Source organism: Martes martes (assembly GCF_963455335.1).
Source record: "Martes martes genome assembly, chromosome: 3".
Taxonomy (NCBI): Eukaryota; Metazoa; Chordata; class Mammalia; order Carnivora; family Mustelidae; genus Martes; species Martes martes.
In genome coordinates this window covers 92483979-92506407 of record NC_137890.1, presented here as the reverse complement: position 1 = coordinate 92506407, position 22429 = coordinate 92483979, and the positions used below count along the sequence as shown (strand labels likewise).

At 46.7% G+C, this 22429-nt stretch overlaps 1 protein-coding gene across 1 annotated transcript in view; it reads right to left on the bottom strand.

The window, feature by feature from the left end:
* TFCP2L1 (transcription factor CP2 like 1) overlaps window positions 1–22140 on the bottom strand; it is a gene marked incomplete at both ends in the record, with an annotated part of 57000 nt that extends 34860 nt beyond the window's left edge. The window contains 2 exons of the mRNA XM_080799347.1: window positions 18326–18477; window positions 22079–22140. Of these exons, the coding sequence (XP_080655473.1) occupies window positions 18326–18477; window positions 22079–22140 (214 nt within the window). The remainder of the gene's footprint in view (window positions 1–18325; window positions 18478–22078) is intronic.
* Window positions 22141–22429: the final 289 nt, after the last annotated feature.

Sequence of the window (22429 nt, the reverse complement as noted above, 5' to 3'; positions counted from 1 at the left end):
GCAAGACTATATCCCACCAATGTAAGTACCTGGTTTCAACCACAACCATGTTTGTATATGATATTAACATTACGGGAAGCTGGGCAAAGGGTACCTAAGAATCTTGGTACTGTTTGACACTTTGTTTGTACCTCTTAATCCCCGATGACACTTTAAGTATAAAATTATTCTCTTCTCCCTCCCCAAAATGCTCTGGATGCCCGAGTTCCCCCGAACTGTGGACAGCAGACCTAGGTGGGTCCCAGGGATGGTCTTGCTCATAAGCACTGCTGGCTGATTCTAAACCAGGGGCCTCTGGGCCCTGGGACATTTGCTTAGCATTTTCTAAAAACTGCCTGATACGCTCTCAGTACTGGGCATAGTATCTCTTTTTCCTATTTTATTTCCTATTTGGTTATTGTTGGTTCACAGGAAATTCACTAATTTGTATGTTGAGCTTATATCCAGCTACACTGCTGAACTGAATCCTGAATCTATTAAAATGAGCAATATTTAAATGCAGACTGTCAACCCAGTTTGAGTTAACTAGTAAATCTGACAGTAAGGTAAATTAAATGGTAACTGCATATGGTTCAACGTAATACAATGGTTCTTGCAGATTAATAAGCAAAAGAACAACAGAAAAATGAGCAATGGATATAAATGGCCAGTTTTTTGTAAAAGAAATGTAAAGGCTTATAAACATGTAAAAAGATGTTCAGTCACACCCATAATACTTATTAGAAATTAAGTAAATGCAAATTAAAATAAGGAGCTTGGGATGCCTAGTTGGCTCAGCTGGTTAAGCATCCGACTCTTGATCTCAGCTCAGGTCTTCATCTCAGAGTCCCAAGTTCAAACTCCGTGTTGGGCTCCATGCCCATGGAGCCTACTTAGAAAAACATAAAAATAAAAAATAAAATAAGGAGCTTACTTCCTATGTGCATAGTAGAATGGTTTGAAAGGCTGACAACCCAGAGCCCAGACATGGATGTAGAGAAACAGGCACCATCCTGCTCAGGTGCTAAGGGTATGAACGTAAATTACTAGAACAAAGGACAGTAAAGAGTAGAAATCCCAATCTCCAAGATAAGGTCAGAACTGTGACTCACTCCGACACCTCCCTCTGAGCCCTGCCCTGCACCACATCCTGGGCTGAGGTGTTCACGTGCCCTTTACTGGCCAGGATTCTGGAGGTAGGAGCCAGACTTCCTGGTCATTCATATTCCGACCCCCGGACACCCGGCCCTGAGCAGCCCCATTTTGTGTCTCAGCCTCCAGTGAGATGAAGGACTTTGTAGTCCCTGTTCATGCAGCCCCAAGACAACCTGGGCCTCTTCTCCCCCCTTACCCACCCAGGCCTTCCAGAAGAGCCCACACCTAGGACTGAGCTCCAGGAACTAACTGTTCCACTTCAGCCTCTGCTTACACGGTGGAGAAAGGGAGAGGGTGGGAGCAGCCATGCTTACCGAGGGGCCAGCTCTCGGGCCACATCCCAGCCAGGTGAGCATGAGACCTGGCCAGGCCAACCATTCCCTCCCTGCGAAGGCCAAACCGGAGCCAGGGAAATAACAGCACTGGCCCCTCTGGGTGGCTAGGCTGAGGATTTATGTTCTCAGAAGCTCTTGGTGGTCTTACCGTCTGCCCTCTGGCTCTGGAAGCAAGGAAGCTGGGAGGCACAGAGAAGTAAGGCAGATCCCCAGAGAACAACAGCAAAGAGAGTCAGAGAGTTCTCACGGTATTCAAGCCTCTGGCTTTAGTCCGCTCCTGTGGACGGGCTGCAGCCATGCCCTGAGGTTCCCTGCTGTGTGACACCGGCAGACAGCCAACAGCGGCCCCCAGAAGAGGCCTTCCACCGTCCAAGAGATGGCCAGTAACAAGTACCGGATGGGGAGAAACCAGACCTACATGCTCCTAGCAACCCAACAGGGGGCAACTGCTCTGGAAAACGGTCTGGCCGTTCCTCCAAAAATTAAACGGAATCCCTGTAGGACCCAGAAATTCCGCTCCTAGATATATTCACAAGGGAAATGGAAATACAGGTCCACGCAAACCCTTGCACGTGAATATTCACAGCAGCCTGTTCGTAACAGGCCAAGAGGCAGAAACAACCCAAACACCCACTCACTGAAGAATGGATGATTAATATCAGGTGTGCCCATACCGTGGAGTATTATTCAGCAATGAAAAAGAATGCAGTTCTGATTCAAGCTACAGCAACGCATGGCCCTTGAAAACATTATGCTAGGGGTGCCTGGCTGGCTCAGATGCCGGAATGTTCAACTCTTAATCTCAGGGTCGCTGAGTTCCAGCCCCACGCTGGGTCTATGTAGAGATGACTTAAATATCAAATCCTTAAAAAAAAAAAATTATGCTAAGTGAAGGAAGTCAGTCACAAAAGACTGCCATTTGTACAACGCCATTTATATGAAGTATTCGCAACAGGCAACTTCTTAGAAAGCAGAGAGTGGCTGCCTCTGGCTGGGGGAGGGGAGGAGGAAGATAAGGAAGACCAATTGCTTGCTAACAAGTACAGAGCTTCTTTTAAGAGGGACAAAGTGTTCTTAAATTAGTGGTGGTGGTGGTGTCATATGTGTAGTTGAATATATTTAAAGCCGAGGATTGTGTACTTTAAATGGGTGGATTATATGGTAAGTGAATTGCATCCCAATAAAACTGTAAAAACAGAGACCAGATTGAAGTACCACTCTGTGACCTGGGGCAAGTCACACTGCCTCTCTGGGCCTCAGTTTACTCACCTATAACACAGGGAGAGATTAGGCTAGATCAGCACTTTTCAAACTTTGATATGTTCCTAAATCATCCATTAACTTATTAATATGCAGGTTCTAATTCAGTTGTCCTGCAGTAGACCCAAGATTCTTTCTTTCTTTCTTTCTCTTTAAGATTTTTATGAGAGAGAGAGAGCACAAGCAGGGGGAGCATCAGGAAGAGGGAGAAGCATGCTCGCCACTGAGCAAGGAGCCTGATATAAGACTCAATCCCAGGTCCCTGGGATCATGACCTGAGCCCAAGGCAGACACTTAACCAACTGAGCCACCCAGGCATGCCAAGATTCTTTATTTCTAACAAGCTTTCAGATGATGCTGGTTCATGGAGCACATTTTCAGTAGCAAGGCAGAGATGAGATCTTTGGCCTCTCGATCCTAATTCCTTTAGAAATCTACTCTTTGCCCACCTCTGTGAATTCTGAGAGCATGTGCAGTCCTTCCCATTTAAGACTCATAGGGTCTTCTAACCAGCCACACAGAAGCTTCTGGGGCATGAACACTGGCTAGAGTGGCAGAAAAGATTAACAACCTCCCAAGTCTGCTTGAGCAGAGAGCACTTAGCTGGGCACAGGTGAGGTTCTCAAGCTACAAGCCAAGAATCAGGCAGGACCCACATTTGCCTTGCAAGATCCAATCCCGTTTCTGAGAAGAAGGAGGTGGAGAACAGCAATGCCCTCAACACAGTGGCAAACAAACCCTTGCACACCCAAGCATCAATCTTCGAGGTACTTAGCGAAAAGCCATTCCCGCCCTACCCATTTTTGTCACAGTAGGAACCATGAACTCCAAGAGCCTCTGACGCTGATGGCCCAAGGACCAAATACTACCCTTCAGCTACTCCTGAGAGAAGACAGGATTGCACTTGAAGATAATGTCAAGGGCACACTATACATGCTGACAAGTTGATTCCTCCCTCCAGACCTCAGTTTCCCCATCAATAAGAGGGGGTTGGATAAGATGCCCCTCAAGGTACCCATGGGTGAAAGCGGAAGGTAGGAAGAAAGGCCAGCTGGCCATCTCTGGCCTCCAACCAAGATAACAGCAACCCACCCAAGCAATGTGTCTCTTTGCTAGAGAGCTTTGCAAGAAGAGTATCCCACAGGGACCTGTTGGAGGGACACAGAGCCCTGAGAAATATGAGGTAGGAACACCAGTTTCTAAGTAAGACCAAGGAACATTCTTCCATCTCCCAGTGACCTTTACAGACTCTGACACTGTCAAGTCCAGGGCTTGGCAGCTGAGAGTTCTGGGCTCACACCTGGCCCTGTCCTAGCAGGATGACGGGCCAGAAACATTCCATCTTCACTTGGGCCTCCTTCCTTCTCCTGTGAAATAAAGGGGTTGGAACAATCATAGTAGCTACTTGGGTAGGGGGGGCTCCTTTAAAACCAGACAAATGCAAAACACCTTCATTCAGAGCAGACAATCTGCACACATTCTTCTAAGTCGTAATTCTAACCATAGTTCAGTGGCCCCCAAAACCTGACTCAGGGGCCACTTTCCAAAGAACGATGTGGTTCTTCCTACCTGGCCAACCTTCCTGCTCTCCTCCCCTCTGAACAGCCATGGGGAGGGAACAGCCAAACTTAGCAGCGGCGGGTATTAACATCTACTGAGACCCAGGGATCTGCCTGGCATTTCAATATGATTACCTTCCTACGGTGTACCATACAAACTCTAACCTTTTCCACCTGTGCATTGGCTAAAGCAAAGTCCGTTAACCCTGGTACCCATCCCTCAGCCTCACTGATGGTCTGTTCCCACTGCCAAGCACTTGTTTGCTTTAGGGGTAGGACACTCAGGGACCTGGCTGGCAGCTACAGCCCAGAGGCAGACCGCAGTGCCCTCTGGGGCCAAGGAGAGTCTGCCAGTGTCCACAGAAGTGTCACTGCTGCTGGCCACGTGGCAGCTGGACAGTGCTCTGATGAGCTGGTCTAAATTATGGGCACAAGAATCAAGTCTGTTTGGGTGCCCCCTGGAAAGTGTGGTTATGTGCTACTTTGATTTTACACTCAAAAGCCAAGCAAGGTACACTGCAGGAAACAAGCCAGCCCAAAGATTTTCTACCCAAGTGAAAGAATTTGTCAAGTCAGTGAGCAGATGAACTGTATTACGGAAGCCTTCCGAGCCCTCCCTGCAGTGGGTGGGACAAGTCCTCCTGCCTGGCAGCACGTGGCAAAGATACGGACAGGTGCACCTCTTCACTGGGGAGCAGGGCAGACCTCCCTGAGAGCAGAAAAGCGAGTCCCCCAGAATTTCATCCCATGGAGTAATGATGGCTCGCCTGGAAGGACAGACATGGTCACTCACAGAGACATCAATACCCTTCCAGTCTCAAGTGACTTGAGGCCAAAAACACCTTAAAGACATCTCCAAAGAACACTGAACATCGATGGAAAGAATGAACGGTTCTGATGAAATTGGTCAGCTTCAGGAAAGCCAAAAGCATCCTTGCCCACGGAGACGCTAAAGAAGAGAAAAGAGGGCAGCAGAAAGAATAAAGTGACCGTGGGGCACCTGGGTGGCTCAGGGGGTTCGGCATCTGACTCTTGGTTTTGGCTCAGGCCATGATCTCAGGGTTGAGGGATCCAGCCCCACAAGGGGCTTCCTGCTCAGGGAAGGAGTCTGACAGATTCTCTCTCCCTCTGCCCCTCCCCTTTCCCTACCCTCCCACCCCCATGCACTTGAGAGCTCTTTCTCTCAAATAAAATAAATCTTTAAAAAAAAAAAAAAAAAAGGAGGGGCACCTGGGTGGCTCAGTCAGCTGAGTGTCTGCCTTCTACTTAGGTCATGATCCTGGAGTCCTGGGACGGAGCCCCGTGTCTTCCTTCCCCTGCTTCTCCGTCTCCCTCTGGCCCTCACTCCCCCAACCCCTGCCCAGCCTCATGTACTCCTGCACTCACTCTCTACAAATAAAATCTTTAAAAAAATAAAAAATAAATAAAAGAATAAAGTGCCCACAAACCCAGACACAAAGAGAACAGAAGAGGGATGATAAAGGGAGCCAGCTACAATCTCTGAGATGATCCCTCCCTCCTTAGAGAAGATTACAGGAATGACAGTAATGCAGCATCCAGCAGAAAGTCAGAAAACAGATACCAAGAGGATCAGAGGTCATTTTGAAGGAACTCAACACGCTATTAACAATGTTTCCCTAAAAGGTCTAGAGAGAGAACACCCCAAGTACTTCACAAGGGACATGATGGAAACCTCGCACCTAGCGCGTGCAGTTCAAAGCATCGGCCTGCAGTGTGGAAATGGGGGGGGTGGCGGGGGAGGCATGACAACACACCACAGAACCTGGGAGAGCTCCAGCTGCCTCAACACCCTCACATGCACTCTGCAGAGAACCATGGGGAAGGTCATGTGCTGCTGAGAACCAGGGAAGCTTCCCTAAGTGCACAAGGGTCAGGCTCCTGTAGGAAGACGGTCAGAGACCTGGAGAAATCCACAGTGGATCAGCTTCCGTGCGCCAACAGCTCAGCAAATGTGCTGGTGGTTGTGCAGACAGAGAAAGCTCCATCCTGGAAGAAAACAAATGGCTGAATTCAAGTCCAAGAGGTAGCTTTTTCCAAGCAGCTCCTTGGCGACCTGACCTTGGCAGCCCAGGGCGGCACCCAAGGTCACCTACTAAATGAACCTTGCTCTGTCCTCTGGGGCCTCGCTTACTCCAGAGGCTGCCCCTCCTAGGGCTAGACAGTTCTGGGATTATCAATGCCTAGCCTCTGAGTGTGCCTTTCATATGCAAACCAACCAATCCGACAAGACACCACACCACACCGCCTCCTCCAAGGGCTTTAGCCCACCCGGTCCCACCTGAACAACTCTAGGGCCAGGGACCAACCGGACAGGCCCTAGGCCCCAGAGCCATTCCTAGGCCTCTTTGCTCGACCTCACCCATTCCTTCCCCTGGACACAATAGAGGCTCTCGTCCAGGTTTCCCCCTCAATCTCTCTGCCTCTCAACCCACCCTGGTGCTTCCTGGTGGAGCCCTGCATGGGGGGTGCCCCCTCCTCTGGAGGGCAGGGACAAACATGCTATCTTTCAATGGCAATTGTCTCCTTATCTGTTGGCCTCACAATGCCTGAAAAACGAGAAAACCTGCATTGTAAATCGATTTGGCCATCCCCTAGCATCGTCCCTGTCCCCCTCGGGAGCTGGAGGGGTCTGCCAGGAAGGTGGGACCCAGGGTGCTGGGCAGAATGGACCCGCAAGGCCATCCTCTGAGCCCCTGCAAGCATGGCAGGGCATGTGAGCCATCTTCCCGCTCTCAATTCGCTCTGAGGCCTAAGTCCTTTAATCGTGTCCCCAACATGAGGCTACACTGTTCTCATTTCTGATACAGTGCTTCCAAAATACGGATGGTATTAACATCATTCTTTTTTTGTTTAAAGATTGTATTAATTTATTTCAGAGACAGTACAGGGGTGGGGGAGGCTGTGCAGAGGGAACCCAACACGGGGCTCGATCCCAGGACCCCGGGATCCTGACCTGAGCTGAAGGCAGGCGCTAAGCAAACTGAAACCACCCAGGCACCCCTAATTCTTATGAATATATCATTCCCAGTTCATTGGACGCTCCGGAATCAGACTGTGTAAATGTTACATGTTAATTAATGGTCCATTCAAGTCTGATATAACCAGGGGACCTCTGAAACACTAAAAATTCTTTCTCTATGCTGTGAGCTGAGATAAGCAATCTGTACAACTAACCTCATATTCATTTCAATAAATGTTCGTTGGTTGGAAAATCAAACAAACAACAAAAAAAACCCCAATCAGCAACCACACTCCTGGCTGGCTCACTTATTAGTATTTTTATTAATTTAGTCATTCACAGATGAATCAAGAGGAACTAACATTTGGGAAAGCATTTGTTCCTTATTTTGTTTTTTTTTTTTTTCTTTTTAACCCATGTTACCATGCCATTTATAAAATTCTTTGCTGATTAAACATTTCTAAATTTTATGTACCCAAAATAAAGGGACCTTGTGTAGCAAAAACAAATGAAAAATAGCAGCAAGTATTTCATTTAATTCCCAAAACAACACCCGAAGCGGGTGTTAGGCCTTCCACAGAAAACACAGGCTGACAACAGGTTCAGTGAGCTGGGAAAGAAGTCTACAGAGCCAGAACCAGAACCGGGGCACATCTGAATCGAAAATTCCCGGCTTTTTATCTGCCACCGAGTTTCAAAGAAAGGATCATTAATAGTGTCATCCAAACTGACGTTACCAAGAAGGAGACAGACTTTTTTAAATTTAACAACACATGCTGGGTATCTTTGACAGACACAAGGATCTGCCCAGTGCTTTTCCCAGCTGCTCAGTGTTCTACTACAGGAAGGTTCCACATTCAATCAGTTAAGGTGGGACAATGTGATTAATAGAAGGGGATTCCCCCTTCATTCCTTACATCCAACATGAAGGCCAAAGTGCCAAACACTTGGGCAAAACTTTTTTTTAAAAAAACAGGTCGGGGGGGGGGGTCTTTCAGGGGCCAATAAACTGCCTTGACTCCCCCTAAAATAAAATAAAATAAAAAAACAGGTGAATAAATTAAAATCCTAAAGTAGAGAAGCCCTTTCCCATATGGGACATGAGGGACATGAGAAAACACACAAAAAGAAATCAAGGCAAAATCCAATAACCTGATCCCATAAAAATTATTAAAACCTACACTGTATAAAACAAGCAAATGAATGAAAAAATGAATGAAGTAAATGAAAACATGGGGAAAAATTTTTTTAAAGATTTGTTTATTTGAGGGCCACCTGGGTGGCTCAGTCGGTTAAGCATCTGCCTTTGCTCAGGTCAGGTCATGATCTCAAGGTCCCTGGAAGAGTCCGGTGTGAGGATCCCCATGCAGAGCGGAGTCTGTTTCTCCTTCTGCCTCTCCTCTCCCCTCCCCTGCTCGTGCCCTTTCTCCCTCTCTCTCCCTCTCAAATAAATGAATAAAATCTTAAAAAAAAAAAAAAAAAAGATTTGAGAGCACTTGTGTGTGCATGCAGGGCAAGGGGCACAGGGAAGGGGAGAAAGAGAATCCCCAGCAGACTCCCTGCTGAGGGTGGAGCCCCACATGGAGGCTAGATCCCAGGACGCCAAGATCATGCCCTGAGCCAAAATCAAGAGTCAGCCAGCCATTCAACGTCCTGAGACATTCAGGTGCCCCTGGAAAAATATTTCTAACACATCATCTCAAATATGAAAAGAGCCTATACAAATAAACAAGGATAAAAATCTTACCTGAGAAATAGATCTATCACATGAAAAGCAAACAGAACAGTAATAACCTAATAACATATAAATTATTTATATTCAAGGGCGCCTGGGTGGCTCAATCAGTTAAGCCGCTGCCTTCGGCTCGGTCATGATCCTAGGGTCCTGGGATCCAGTCCCGCATCGGGCTCCTGGCTCAGCGGGGAGGCTTCTGTCTCTGCCTCTACACCTGCCTCTCTGCCTGCTTGTGCTAGCTCTCTCTGACAAATAAAATCTTTAAATTAGGAATAAAAAACAAAATCTTTAAAAAATACATACATATTCAATCAATATCACCAAGGAAATGAAACTACAATAGGAATACCTTGAACTTTCCCCAGCACTTTAAGGTTTTCCAGGTTAGAAGGTTTTGGCAAAGGTATGGAAGAATAGACATTTCCTCATTAATTCACACAAGTCACATACGCTGGGCACTGAGCTAGGAATAGCAGTGAACAAGGTCTCTGCCTTCAAGGACTGCATATATCAGGTGTGGAAGAAAGGAGGAATCCATGAGAAGGCAGGAGGAAATAAACAATTACTCAATACTTATTGTTGTAAAAGTGCAAATAAGTACACCTTCATTGCAGGGCAATATGACAGGATCTATCAAAATGTTGTACTGGCAATTACATTTCTAGATATTTATCCTGCAGATATTCTCGCCCTTGCTTAAGCACAATATATGTGTACATGCACTGGAGTGCTGGGTTAATTCTGGAAAAAAAAAATGGAAACAAGCCTAATGTTCCTCAACAGAACAAATTACGGGACACTCACACAATGGACGGTAATGTAACTAGTAAAGATCAACTTTTGCTGTTTAGTTTTGTAAGGTACCCACATGGAATGAAATATTTGGTTTGGGGAGGGAAAAGAAGAGTATGTAAGTTGCTGAAAATACATAGTATGACCCCATTTCTTAGGTCAGGAAACAAAGGTGCTGGCGAGGATGCAGACAAAGGGGAACCTTCCTACACTGTTGATGGGAATGCAAGCTGGTGCAGCCACTCTGGAAAACAGCAGGGCAGTGCCTCAAAAAGTTGAAAATAGAGCTACCCTATGACCCAGCAATCGAACTACTGGGTATTTACCCCAAAGATACAAATGTAGTGATCTGAAGGGGCACGTGCACCCGAATGTTTATAGCAGCAATGTCCACAACAGCCAAACTATGGAAAGAACCTATCCATCAACAGATGAATGGAAAAAGATGTGAAATATAGATATATAGATATAGATATACAGATATAAAGGTAATGGAGTACTATGCAGCCATCAAATATGGAAATCTTGCCATTTGCAACAACGTGGATGGAACTAGAGGTTATTATGCTGAGTGAAACAAGTCAATCAGAGAGAGATAATTGTATGTTCTCACTCATATGTGGAATTTAAGAAACAAAACAGGATCATAGTGTACAAAAGGAAAAAATAAAACAAGATGAAATCAGGGGAGACAAACCACAAGTGACTTATTTTTTTTTAAAGATTTTATTTATTTATTTGACAGACAGAGATCACAAGTAGGCAGAGAGGCAGGCAGAGAGAGAGGGGGGAAGCAGGCTCCCCACTGAGCAGAGAGCCCAATGCGGTACTTGATCCCAGGACCCTGGGATCATGACCTGAGCTGAAGGCAGAGGCTCCAACCCACTGAGCCACCCAGGTGCCCCACAAGTGACTCTTAATCACAGGAAACAAACTGAGGGGTTGCTGGAGGGGAGGGGGGTGGAGGGGAAACTGGTAACTGGGTGATGGACATTAAGAAGGGCACATGATATAATGAGCACTGGGTATTATAGAAGACTGATGAATCACTGAACTCTACCTCTGAAACCAGTAATACATTACATGTTAATAAAATGAATTTAAATTTTAAAAAGAAAAACTCCAGAAATAAAAATAAAATTTAAAAAAAAATAAAAACAAGTTTAAAAAACAACAAAAGAAAGGGGCATGGACCACCTGGGTGGCTCAGCTGGTTAAGCATCTGATTCTTGATTTCAGCTGAGGTCATGATCTCGGGGTTGTGAGACTGAAAACTGAGGCAGGGCTCCATGCTGAACGTGGAGCCTGCTTGGGTTTCTCCCTCTTCTTCTGCCCCTTCCCTGCCCCACTCATGCGTGTGGGCACACGCAATCTCACTAAAAAGAAAAGGGGGGGGCACACACATTTCTATTAAGTACGTATGCCTGTATGTCCATACAATTAAACATATGTGGGTTAATGTAGGACTTAAGAAAAATCTGGGAAGTGAGACTATGTAAAACTTTCTAGACTACAAATTTCTGTACCTTTGGAATTCCATTTCATAGTAAGAATGTGCCACTTTTTTACTCAGGAAAAGAAGGGGGGAAAAGCATTTAAAAAAAAAAAAAAGGTAATGTATTTAAGGATCACTTGGCTTACTCGGTTTATATTCCCAAACTTCAGGCTAAAAATTAATCTGGAAAGAAAACGTCAGCTATGGAGAGACTGTAACAAGTAACCCTTTGCCTCGGCCCTTAAATTCAAAGTCACTGATATAACTGGGGAGAGGAGGCAACCTAACTGTGCTTACTACCTGCCAGACACTTGTTACTCACTTGATTCTCAAGGCAACACACAGATGAAACCATCCCAATTCCCCCTGTGTGAGGAATCTGAGGCTTCTAGAGATTAAGTCACTTCCCGGGAATAGGGGCTGGTGGTAAAAAGGCAGCGGAGGTCTGTCCTGGTCTGGGAGCAGGAAGACAGGACCTCCCCGCCCTGAGTTCTTATCTCTCCCGGCCATTCCCTCAGGTGGGTGGAGGGCGTGTGGGGAGGGAGGCGGGAAGGCAACTGATTAAAGTTTTCTGTTTAAGGAGGCATTTTCTACCCGCTGGAGTCCTTCACAGTTATCTTCCTCATCCACCCTCAGAACTGCGTGAGAAGTAGCAGGGAACAGGCACCGCTCCCAGAAATGCCCAGCAGGGGGGAAAAAATTGTCTCCCCTTCCAGAACTCCGTTTATCAATCACATCACACTACTCAACCACTCCCTAGGCTCGCCTAATTGCAAGACAGAGAAAAGAAAAGCAGATTTCACCTCTCAGCCTATCTATAAAATCGGAATAATACCTTTTGAGAGAATTATTCAAGAGAGAATATCAGAAAGCATAAATTCTACAGGGCCAAACAAAGGATCACATGAAAGGCTGAGGTCCTTGCACAAAGCTTTACTTGGCTGAGGATCCAAGCAAAGTAATCCTCAATGAAACAGCTCCCATCAACAGAGAAAGGTCCACAAAGTTAAAGACAGTATTTTAACAGCCTGTGTAGTAAACGTCGTCTCCCAGTTATGTCCATTCTCTTGTTGCACAGTGAATGAATAGGAAAGTTCAGAAGGCCTTCCTGGCTTTAATCTGTCCCAGAGCTACCACCTTGCAGTTCCAAAAGGTGCAATTCTTAGTTCTAGAACCAACCCTGTGTTGTTAATCTTTGAATCAGGAAAAGGGTAAAAACAGTAAAAAATTTCAAAGTCCCAATTTGATAACCTTCTTAACTTCCAAAATGTTGATTTCCAAAATATCCTTGTTAATTTCCAAATATGCCATATATATAGATAAAATATATGTGCACACACACACATACATACATACATATATATGGCATTAAAGTAAACAAGGGTCTACTTTATTATTAATAATGGCCTATTTGTGAGTGCTTTCTGTGTGCCGGACACCATTTTCGGTGCTCTCCAGGCATTAACCCGTTTTACTCACACAGCAGCATTTACTCTGCAGAGATCTTATTTCCTCCACCTTACAAACGACAAATGGTAAGTGACTTGCCGAGGTGGCTGCCCAACAGCTCAGGGGCCCTTAACCATCCGGTCTACCACTTCAACCACATCATTCACACTTTTTGTGTTCCCTGAACCTCAGCCATCCTAAACCACTCAGGGTTCTCTGGACAGTGTATGCTTAACTGCACCCCCATTTCCCATCCCCCCAACCCCCCGCACGCACGCGCGCACACACACACACACACAGACTGCATTCTTGCTTTTGCTTGTGGCTTTTCTTCTCACTAAACCATCCTCTCCTTCCAAAGGAGAGAAGTTTCATTCCATGAATGAATGAAAGTAAGATTTCTGTAAGAATCCATGACTATATTTAAGATCCAGGGAGTTCTTTGGAAGGAGATACCAAAGCTTCCCGCGTAACAAGCCATTCTTATGAAGCTGTTCCTTATCTTCAGGCCAGAATTCCCCACACAGATTGCCTGGGGTTCTCTTTTCTCTCTTCTCCCTGATTCCTCCCCCACCGCACACTTCTAGCCCTTCCTTCTGGCTCCAGCTTTCAGCAAAGATCTGGCCAATGACAAAAAGGTTGCTCTGGAACGTTGCAGACCTCCACGCAACAGCAGGCCACCCATTCCTTAGGACTCTATGTGCGAAGAAGAGGGCATACTTTGTTTTACACCTTGTTTTCACCACGTATAAAGTTAGCCACTGGGCTTGATGAGATAACACACTGGCCTGACTCTGCACTGAGAAGTGAACATCCGATGGTTTCAAGGTCTTACAGAACATCCCCTCATGTTTTCAGAGAACTTTTTTTTTAAGGTTTTATTTATATAAATATAAATATATATTTGGCAGAGATCACAAGCTGGCAAAGAGGCAGGCAGAGAGAGAGGAAGGGAAGCAGACTCCCCACAGCGGAGAAAGCCCAATGCCGGGCTCAGGACTCGATCCCAGGACCCCGAGATCATGACCCGAGTGGAAGGCAGAGGCTTTAACCCACTGAGTCACCCAGGCGCCCCTCAGAGAATTTTTAAAACACCATTACATGGAAGAAGATATGGCAGGACCTCATAGAAGTAGTATAATAGACATCATAGAGCCAATGCAATAAAAATCAAATACTATTAACAGCTAACTCTTCAATTAACCAAAAAGGTTTTGACTGATGTGATATAACTATTGTTTTCAACTGAATCAATGACCATTTGTCATATGACATAGAAGTAGAGGTACTTTAAATAAGATATGCTGAAAAAGATATTCAGTTCAACATTATAAATAATAACAAAAAGGAAGGAGAGGAAAAAAATAAAATGGAAATAAAATAAGTCACGCCTACTGTTTAATTTTCTGATATCTATAGAGCACCTACTTCAGTGTCAAAGCACCAAGCTTAATGCTGGGGATACAATGTTTAAAAAAAGACTGACAGGGCTCTGGGCTCATAGAGTTTCCATTCTATTATGGGAGACAGACATTAAAATAATTACATTGGGTATTTTCTTCCAGCAGTTACTGCCACTACGCTCCCCTAAATAACAAAAAGAAATAGCAAAATAATAGGCAGACATTTTAAATGACGGTAAAGCAGTTTTAATAATGACAGAAAAGGGGCGCGTGGGTGGCTCACTTGGTTGGGCAACTGCCTTCAGCTCGGGTCATGATCCTCAAGTCGAGGGATTGAGTCCCTCCTGAGCCTGCTTCTCCCTCTGACCCTCCCCTTTCCTATGCTCTCCCCCTCTCTTATTCTCTCTCTCAAATAAATAAATAAAATCTTTAAAAAAAATAAATAATGACAGAAAATGAGGCAGCTGGGTGGCTCAGTTGGTTAAGTGGCTGCCTTGAGATCAAGTCCTGATCCCATGACCCCAGGCTCCTGGGATGGAGCCCCAAGGCTGACTCCCTGTTTCTCCATCTCCTTCCGCCCCCTCCCTCTTCCTTTTTCCCCTCCCCTTTCCCCTGCTCATACCCTCTCTCTCTCTCCCTTCCTCTCTCTCAAATAAATGAAATCTTAAAAAAACTTTTAAAAAATCTGAAACCAAAAAAAAAATGTTATTACAAGACTAGTATTTAATGAAATCAAGAAACAATTTCATGAAGCATATGATCTCATCAATGTAAAAAGAGGTATACGAAGGAGACTGAATGATTGTAAAATCCATTTGTAAGAATGTATGATTGAGATTAGCTAAGAAAAATGATGAAAGGAACTCCTACACTTGAATAGGGAAACAATTTCCAAGTCTCAATGAATAGTTCAATGTGAAATGGAGCAAGAATCAATGAGTATCAGGGTTACAGAACAGAATAACTCTACACGTTTCTGGACTAATACTTGAGAATACAGCTTTTTTCCATGTTCCAAAGTAGCATTTTAAGCCAGTGAGAAAAGGATAAACTAGGCAATAGCTAGTGGATTAACTATTTAGAAAAATAAACAAAGTTAAACCTTTATACCACATCATAAATTCCAAATGCAACGTGACAGGTTAAATCTCACTGGTAAAGCTGAAATATTTATATTTTTATATTTTTATGTATATAAATATATATATTATGTAATAATAATTCAAAGTATCACTAAATACCTAATTATTAAGTTTCACAAAAACATTCCAAACACATTTCAATGTTAATATTTAGAAACCATGAAATGAAATTTAGAAAACTACTAAGCAATTCTAGAGTGGGCACATATTCTTAGAATAGAAGAGAAACTATTTTTAAAAGACTGAAAGATTTCAGTCGTTAAGCATCTGCCTTCAGCTCAAGTCATGATCCTAGGGTCCTGGGATCAAGCCCCGCACTGGGCTCCCTGCTCGGCAGGAAGCCTGCTTCTTCCTCTCCCACTCCCCCTGCTTGTGTTCCTGCTTTCACTGTCTCTCTGTCAAATAAATAAAATAAAATAAAATAAAGATTTTACAAGACATTTCAAATTTTTACAAAGAAGAAAAAGTCATGACATAGATCCTACAGCCATGAATATAGTTATCACAGAAAAAATATAGTTAAATGACCAGCAACCAACAATGAAAAATGTTTGCAACATACAGCAACTAAAAGGTTGGTAACTCTTCATATATGGTGTGCTCTTACAATCAACAAGATATAAACATCCCAACAGATTAATGGGCAAAGAACATGAACATTATTTGACAGAGACATTTAAAAGATCAAGAAACCTATTTTAGAGTATTTGACCACATTGGTTGATACATGCAAGTTTATGAAAACCACAATGACAGAAACGCTGCTTTAAGTTTTAGGTGTCACTACCCAGATAAAAAGCCACAATGTCCAGTATTGGAAAAGATACAATAAAATGTGCCCAGCTGGCTAGCACATGAGCCAGGACATTCTGCTGAGAAGGTATTTGGTAAAAATGCGTCCAAAGCCTTCAGTCCAGTAATCCCACTTCGAAGGTAATTTATTATTATTTTTTTAAAAATATTTACACAAAGACAACAACTCAAAGCTAAGTGTCCTTCCCATGATGCTGGAGAAAGCCACAGAGACCTATACCATGTGATACTGGGCACCCATTACAAAAATTTAAGTTCGCAAAGCATTTTGAGTGAAATGAGAAAAGCTCACAAATCTAATAAATGAAAAGACGACATATGTCTGGAGCAAGATCAGTTCGAAAAGACATACATACAAATATATGAGGAAATCAGGTTAGCAGTGGTCCTCAGTTGAAATCAGAAGAGATTTCAATTTTTTTCCCTTCTCATCTTCTTTCTTACACATGTCTAAATCAACCATAATGAGCATGTTACTTCAATGATCAGGAAAATGCAACTTAAAAAATATCTAAAGTAAATACACCAAACTGACACGGGATGGTTAAGACCATAAGGCAACTCTTTTCCCCTGTTTTAACTTTTCTATACTGAGCAAAGGAGAAACTCTTAAAAGGTCTAGCATGAGGACTGCCACACATGGTTCAAGGTTGGCTGATTACAGGGAGGAGAGGTGGAGGGAAGGCAGGGAAGGCAGGCCAAGCAGGCAAAGGCCTTGCAGAGGAGACAGGAGGTGGGAGGTGGGTGCACACTCAGTGCCCCCCACCAGCCACAGAGCCCCAGACCACTCACTCACTCCTCAGCACCACAGGACTGGGCCAGGAACAAGGCCTCGGAGCTCAGTGATCTGTGAGCATCAGCCCATCTCTTCAGGCTACCTTTAGGCAAAAAAGCAGAGGCCCAGAGAGGAAAGCAAAGCTCCACAACTTGGTACATGTGACCTCCTGCGACCCAGAAAGACAATCTCCGAGGCTGCTCCATAGACACGCACAGAGGCACAGAGGCACTCCTCCACAGGGCCCAGTCACCCCGCTGCTAACCAAGTGTGGGCTTGGCCACCAGCTGTGGCCACAGAGCCACCTGCCCTTCCGCTGGGCCATGCTAACCACGGGAGGGGGCTGATTCATCCCCAGGTGGACGCAGAGCCACCTGCTACCTCAGAGCTGGTTCCCTGAGCAGAAGCCCCTGGCCCACAGAGGACAAGCCTGACGATCCGGCTGGATTTCCAGCCCCGGCAGGCTCTCCAAATGAGGGCCTCCTCGTCCTATAGAAAGGCGCTAGCCCAGGGAAGACCAACTGCTCCCACATGGCCACTTCCCTGCAACTCAGCACGACCCCACAAAGCGCACCACTGTCCCCCTGCCCCTTTGCTCTGCCTGTTTAAAAACGCAGGGGCAATTAAGCCACTTGAAGCCAGAGCATCTACGAGGTGACCTGGGAAGGAAGTGCAATAAACACATCCACACCATCACACAGAAACCACAAAAACGCCATCTGTTAGGAGGACACTGATCCACGTGTCCTGATAAAGGGAATCACCAACTGAACAGCCATTATCACAGCAGGCACTTGAAACAGCTGCATTCTTTCAAATGTCACAAAATTACACTTCTCAGTTTACACAGGCAAACACCTAGGCACAGAGTAAAAAGAAAGGCAGCTCAAAGTCCTGGTGTGAGGCAGTGCTAGGATGGAGATTCAAACTGCAAAGCCAGTGCCCCTTGTGTGAGGACACGGTGGGTGGTCCTGTCACCACCGCCCCATGGGGCTTCTGCGTGGGTGCACATGGAACCCAGCCTCCGAGCTGCCTGAGGATGGGCCAACCTTCCCACCGCTGCCCGCTGCAGCTCTGGGAGACAGAACAGACCTCGTGTACCCAGGGTGCTCCATCCACATCCAGGAAAGGACACCGGTCACGGTCACAGTCAACAGCAATTCTAACAACAGCTGCTGGACACTGAGCCTCTGCCCCGTGGAGGGCCCAAGCAGGAACTATTATCTCCATTACCCACGGCTGGCCTGAGGGCCTCTACAGCTGAGACGTCCACTTTTCAGACAAGGACGCAGAGGCTCAGGGAAGTCTCCCCACTGGGACACAGAGAATCTCACTGACACGCGGTCTCCTTCCCAGCTAACCCCACCATGATCAGGTAAGGAAGGCCCCCATGCATCATCCAGGTCAACTCCCCACTCCTGATGGCAGGTGGCCCCAGCACGGCGGCCACTACCTTGGTTGAGATAGGTCAGAGTCTCCTCGTGCAGCTTCACGGCGGGGGACGTGGCCGCGCACAACACGTACTGCAGGGGCGGCAGGCGGGCGTCGTTCTCGGGGGACAGCTGGGGCTCCTCTTGCTTGAAGATGGGCAGAGCGAGCACATCGCTGCAACACACAGGAGGGAGCAGTCAGGAGCAGAGCCCCACAGAGCCCAGGCGCAAAGACAGAGAGCCAAGGTGGAGAACTGGGTCCTGACCAGGGGCATCGCAACGCACCAAAACCCATGGCAGTATGCTGGGGGGCGGGGGGCGTCCCAGACCTCACCCAACACCAGTGCCCCCAGAACCAGGACGCCCCTTTCAAACTGCATCTACCCATCCCATAAGGATTCTGTTTTTCACTCAACGGCCCTCTAGAGATTTACTGAATCAAATCAAGGAGGCAAAAATGCAAAGTTATCTGATATCTACAAGTTACAGAAATCTCTGTTGACAAGGGGCCTGGCAGCAATGGAGTGAACCTGAAATGCCACGTGGTTTCCATCCACAAGAGACTGCTCATTATGTAGTCCTGCTCTCAGCCTAGGAATCTGAACAGAAGTTTTCATTTTTTTAAGTAAACTCTTCTACTCCTTGGCAGCTTCTCAGACCAATTCAATCCTGTCCTCAGGGCTCTGTAAACTATGCAAATGCATTTCGCTCACCGGCCTGTGACAGCCCACCACCCACAATCTTCCAAAAAAGGGGTTAGCCCATAATCCTGATTTTAATGGTCATACTAGTATCTCCTAAATGCAAAACAAGGTGTAAAGACCTCGGATTTAATTGTTTTCTTATTCACATGCAAAGTATCAAAATGCTCAGAGATACTTTTCCTCCACCTCTGAATACCCCCAGCCATAGCACCACCCCCCCAAAAAAAATCAGCCTCACACCAGCCTAGGAGTTGTCTCTAGATGTACTTTTTAAATGCCCTTGCAAGGGTAAGAAGAAATTCTTGGGGCGCCTGGGTGGCTCAGTGGGTTAAATAAAGCCTGTGCCTTCGGCTCAGGTCATGATCTCAGGGTCCTGGGAGCGGCATCTGGCTCTCTGCTCAACAGGGAGTCTGCTTCCTCCTCCCTCTCTTGCCTACCTACCTCTTTACCTACTTGCGATCTGTCTGTCAAGTAAATAAATAAAAAAACTTTGAAAAATAAAAAAAAATTTTTTTTCAAGAAATCCTGATAATACGAATGACCTGTGAGCAGGAGAGGCTTTTGTTTAAGACCAATGTAGAAACAGATGCCCGAAAGTCCTGGTCCCCTTATCTTGATAACCCTCCTCCCTCTCAGTGTCCCCGGTTATGAATCAGATTCACCAACCCCGCTGCACTATATAAACAGGAGTCACTCGTACAGTCTGTTCCTCTTATAACACAATAAACCAGTAGTCTCTAAAACACAAACCCAACACACACCCCAGCAATCCCAAACAATTCTCTGAAGTGCAACTCTGGCTTGGAGGACACCTGGACAATCTCCTGTGTGGGGGCCCGCCCCTGTCACCATCCCCAGCCCAAAGACAGGAGCAGTGCCATCTTGGCTCCCCTCACACTGCCCCTTCCTTTTGCCACACTGGTGCACACTCCCAGCCCAAGTGGTTATCTAGGAACACGCGAGAGGCAGGCAGGCCTGCTCACCTGGGGATTGCATAATTTCATGTTTGCCCAGACCGTGTTAAGTTAATATGCCATGGGCTGCTGCCTTTAAATTTAAAAAAAAGAAAGAAAGGAAGAAAGAAAGAAAGAAAAGGAAAGAAAAGAAAAGAGAGAGAAAGAAAAGTAGGGGTGATAACAACCATCACTTAACAGTAATTTTTTTTAAGCCTGGCATCCTTATTTGCCAAGGAATAAAAGTCACAAGAACATCAAACAGAAAAAGTAAGAAAGGAATAAAGGCCACTATGTGGGTAAGGGGAGACAACCTGCAGAGGTTTCAGGGTAAGGAGGTCACCGAAAATAAAATACATAAACCAAGGAAAAAGACAACAACTCTCACTCTAGAGTTGGGGGAACCAGTGGCATATTCACTGACCCTCACTTTGGCCTTCACTAAGGTCAGCCTCTAAAAAGGATGAAACCCCCAGTTTCCAAGACATGGAATAATTTTTTTTTAAATAGCATGGACCAAATGTTTCCTTATCCATGGTCCCTAAATGACCCCCAAAACTAGTATGGCTTTCTGGCACCTTTCACCCCAATTGCCACCCACCTCCCAAACCCTGAAACAATACCAAAATCCTAAAAAGGTATCTAAGGAATTCCACAGACCAATTTCCATTTCAGACAGAAGCACCTCCCATACAAGGGGAGAACTATTCCCTAATGGGATGACATTTTAAGTATCCAGGAAATCTTAAATACACTCACATTCCACTCAAGGTCACCTTCAAAATCATTTTTTAAGATATGGCAACATATTTAATGGCCACAAACTAAAATTTAGGCAAAACCGCAACCATAAACCATCACACAGTACAATAAAAACGGACCCCACTGTTGCATTTCATGCAGGTGAACAGACACAATTTTCTACAGAGACTAACTTCTCTGGTTGACATTTCCATGGTCTGCAGGGAAGGCCATCATTCCTTAATTAAGACTGAGACTTATGCCACCTCCTATTACTCAGGCCCATGAATAAAAAGGAGAGGACACATCAATTAAACCCAATCATTTCTCTGCTTCTGGAAGGAAGATGTCTTCAGAGTGGACTAGGGGACGCATTACTTATCAGAAGCCAGGATTTCCAAATAACGTGTACTGCTAAATCTGAGTGGGAAAAAGGGGGGGGGCACTCAGGCTCTCACTTTGGGGCTATCGGCACCAGTGATTCCTTTCACCTCACGATTTACTTTCTGAGTCCATACCAAATGCCCTTTGGGTTAAATTAGGCACGTTTCGTAAACTGTGACTAGGATGGAAATAAAGACAGGCTAAAGCTGGTTCAGGCGAGTTCAGTAAATGAAATGACTGCCCATTAGTGCCCAGCCAGCTGCAGAACAGGGAAAAACAATCCTCCAGGAACTGAAGCTAACGGGGCTCCGACTTCCTTAAAGGGGATACGACAGAACTTTGAAAAACAAGCAGGACTTACTTTTCCCTTTGAAGAGCACTAGTCAAGTCCCTGCAGAAGAAGAAAGATTTCCATCAAGGGCAATAAAGGTGCGGGCCCCAGGCCAATACACGTATCCAAGACCACCTGGAGGGAGGGGGCACGCTGTCCCTCGAGCCCCGGTCCCTCCGAGCCCCCGCCCGCCGGCCCGCGGAGCTGAAACGCAAGGTCGGCCCTCGCCACTCACTCGCCCCCCTCGGCCCGCCCAAGGACACCGGAGAGGGCGTGCGGCTCGGAGAGGGACCGGGGCAGAGAGGGGCAAAGAGCAGGAGCTAGACCTCCCCGCGACGGGCACCGGACTGATGGCAGAAAGTTTCCTCTCCTCCGATGCGAGCCGGGAGAGGAGACTGGGGGAGGCGGACCGGCCGGGAAGCTGCGGACAGCAGGTGTGTGCTCCGCGCCCGACAGGGTGGTCAGGAGAGAACCGGTGCCCCCGGGGTCCCTCCCTAGGCGGGTCCCTGCGGGATGTCCCTTCTAGTCCCCCGAGGGCTGATAGCCGAGGGGGGGGGTGTGTGGGGCGCAGCGAGGGCGCTGGGGACCCGGGACCCTGCGGCTCCCGCCCCTCCCCAGGACGTCCGACCGCGCCCCGTCCAGCCCCGGCGGCGCGGCCCTTACCGCAGGTAGCTGCCGGAGTTGTGCTGGTTGTAGTGCTCGGGCTGCGTGTGCCAGAACAGCATGGCTGCAGCTCCGCGTCCGCCGCGCCCCACGCGTGGCAGCAAACCAGCCGCGGGCCCCGCCAACCTCTCCCAGTCTCCTGGAAGCCGCGCTCGGAAGCCGCGCCGGCCCGGCGCATTTATGGACGGCTTGGGGGCGGGGCCACGGCCGGCCCCACCCCCTCGGGCCGCGCGGCGGGGCGGGGGCCTCCTGAGGCCGCGCACCTGGCTGACCCGCTCCGACGCGCCCTTCCCGGGAGCGAGCGCGCCTCTCGGCTGCGGGACGGGAGAGGGCGGCGCGGACTAGGACTGA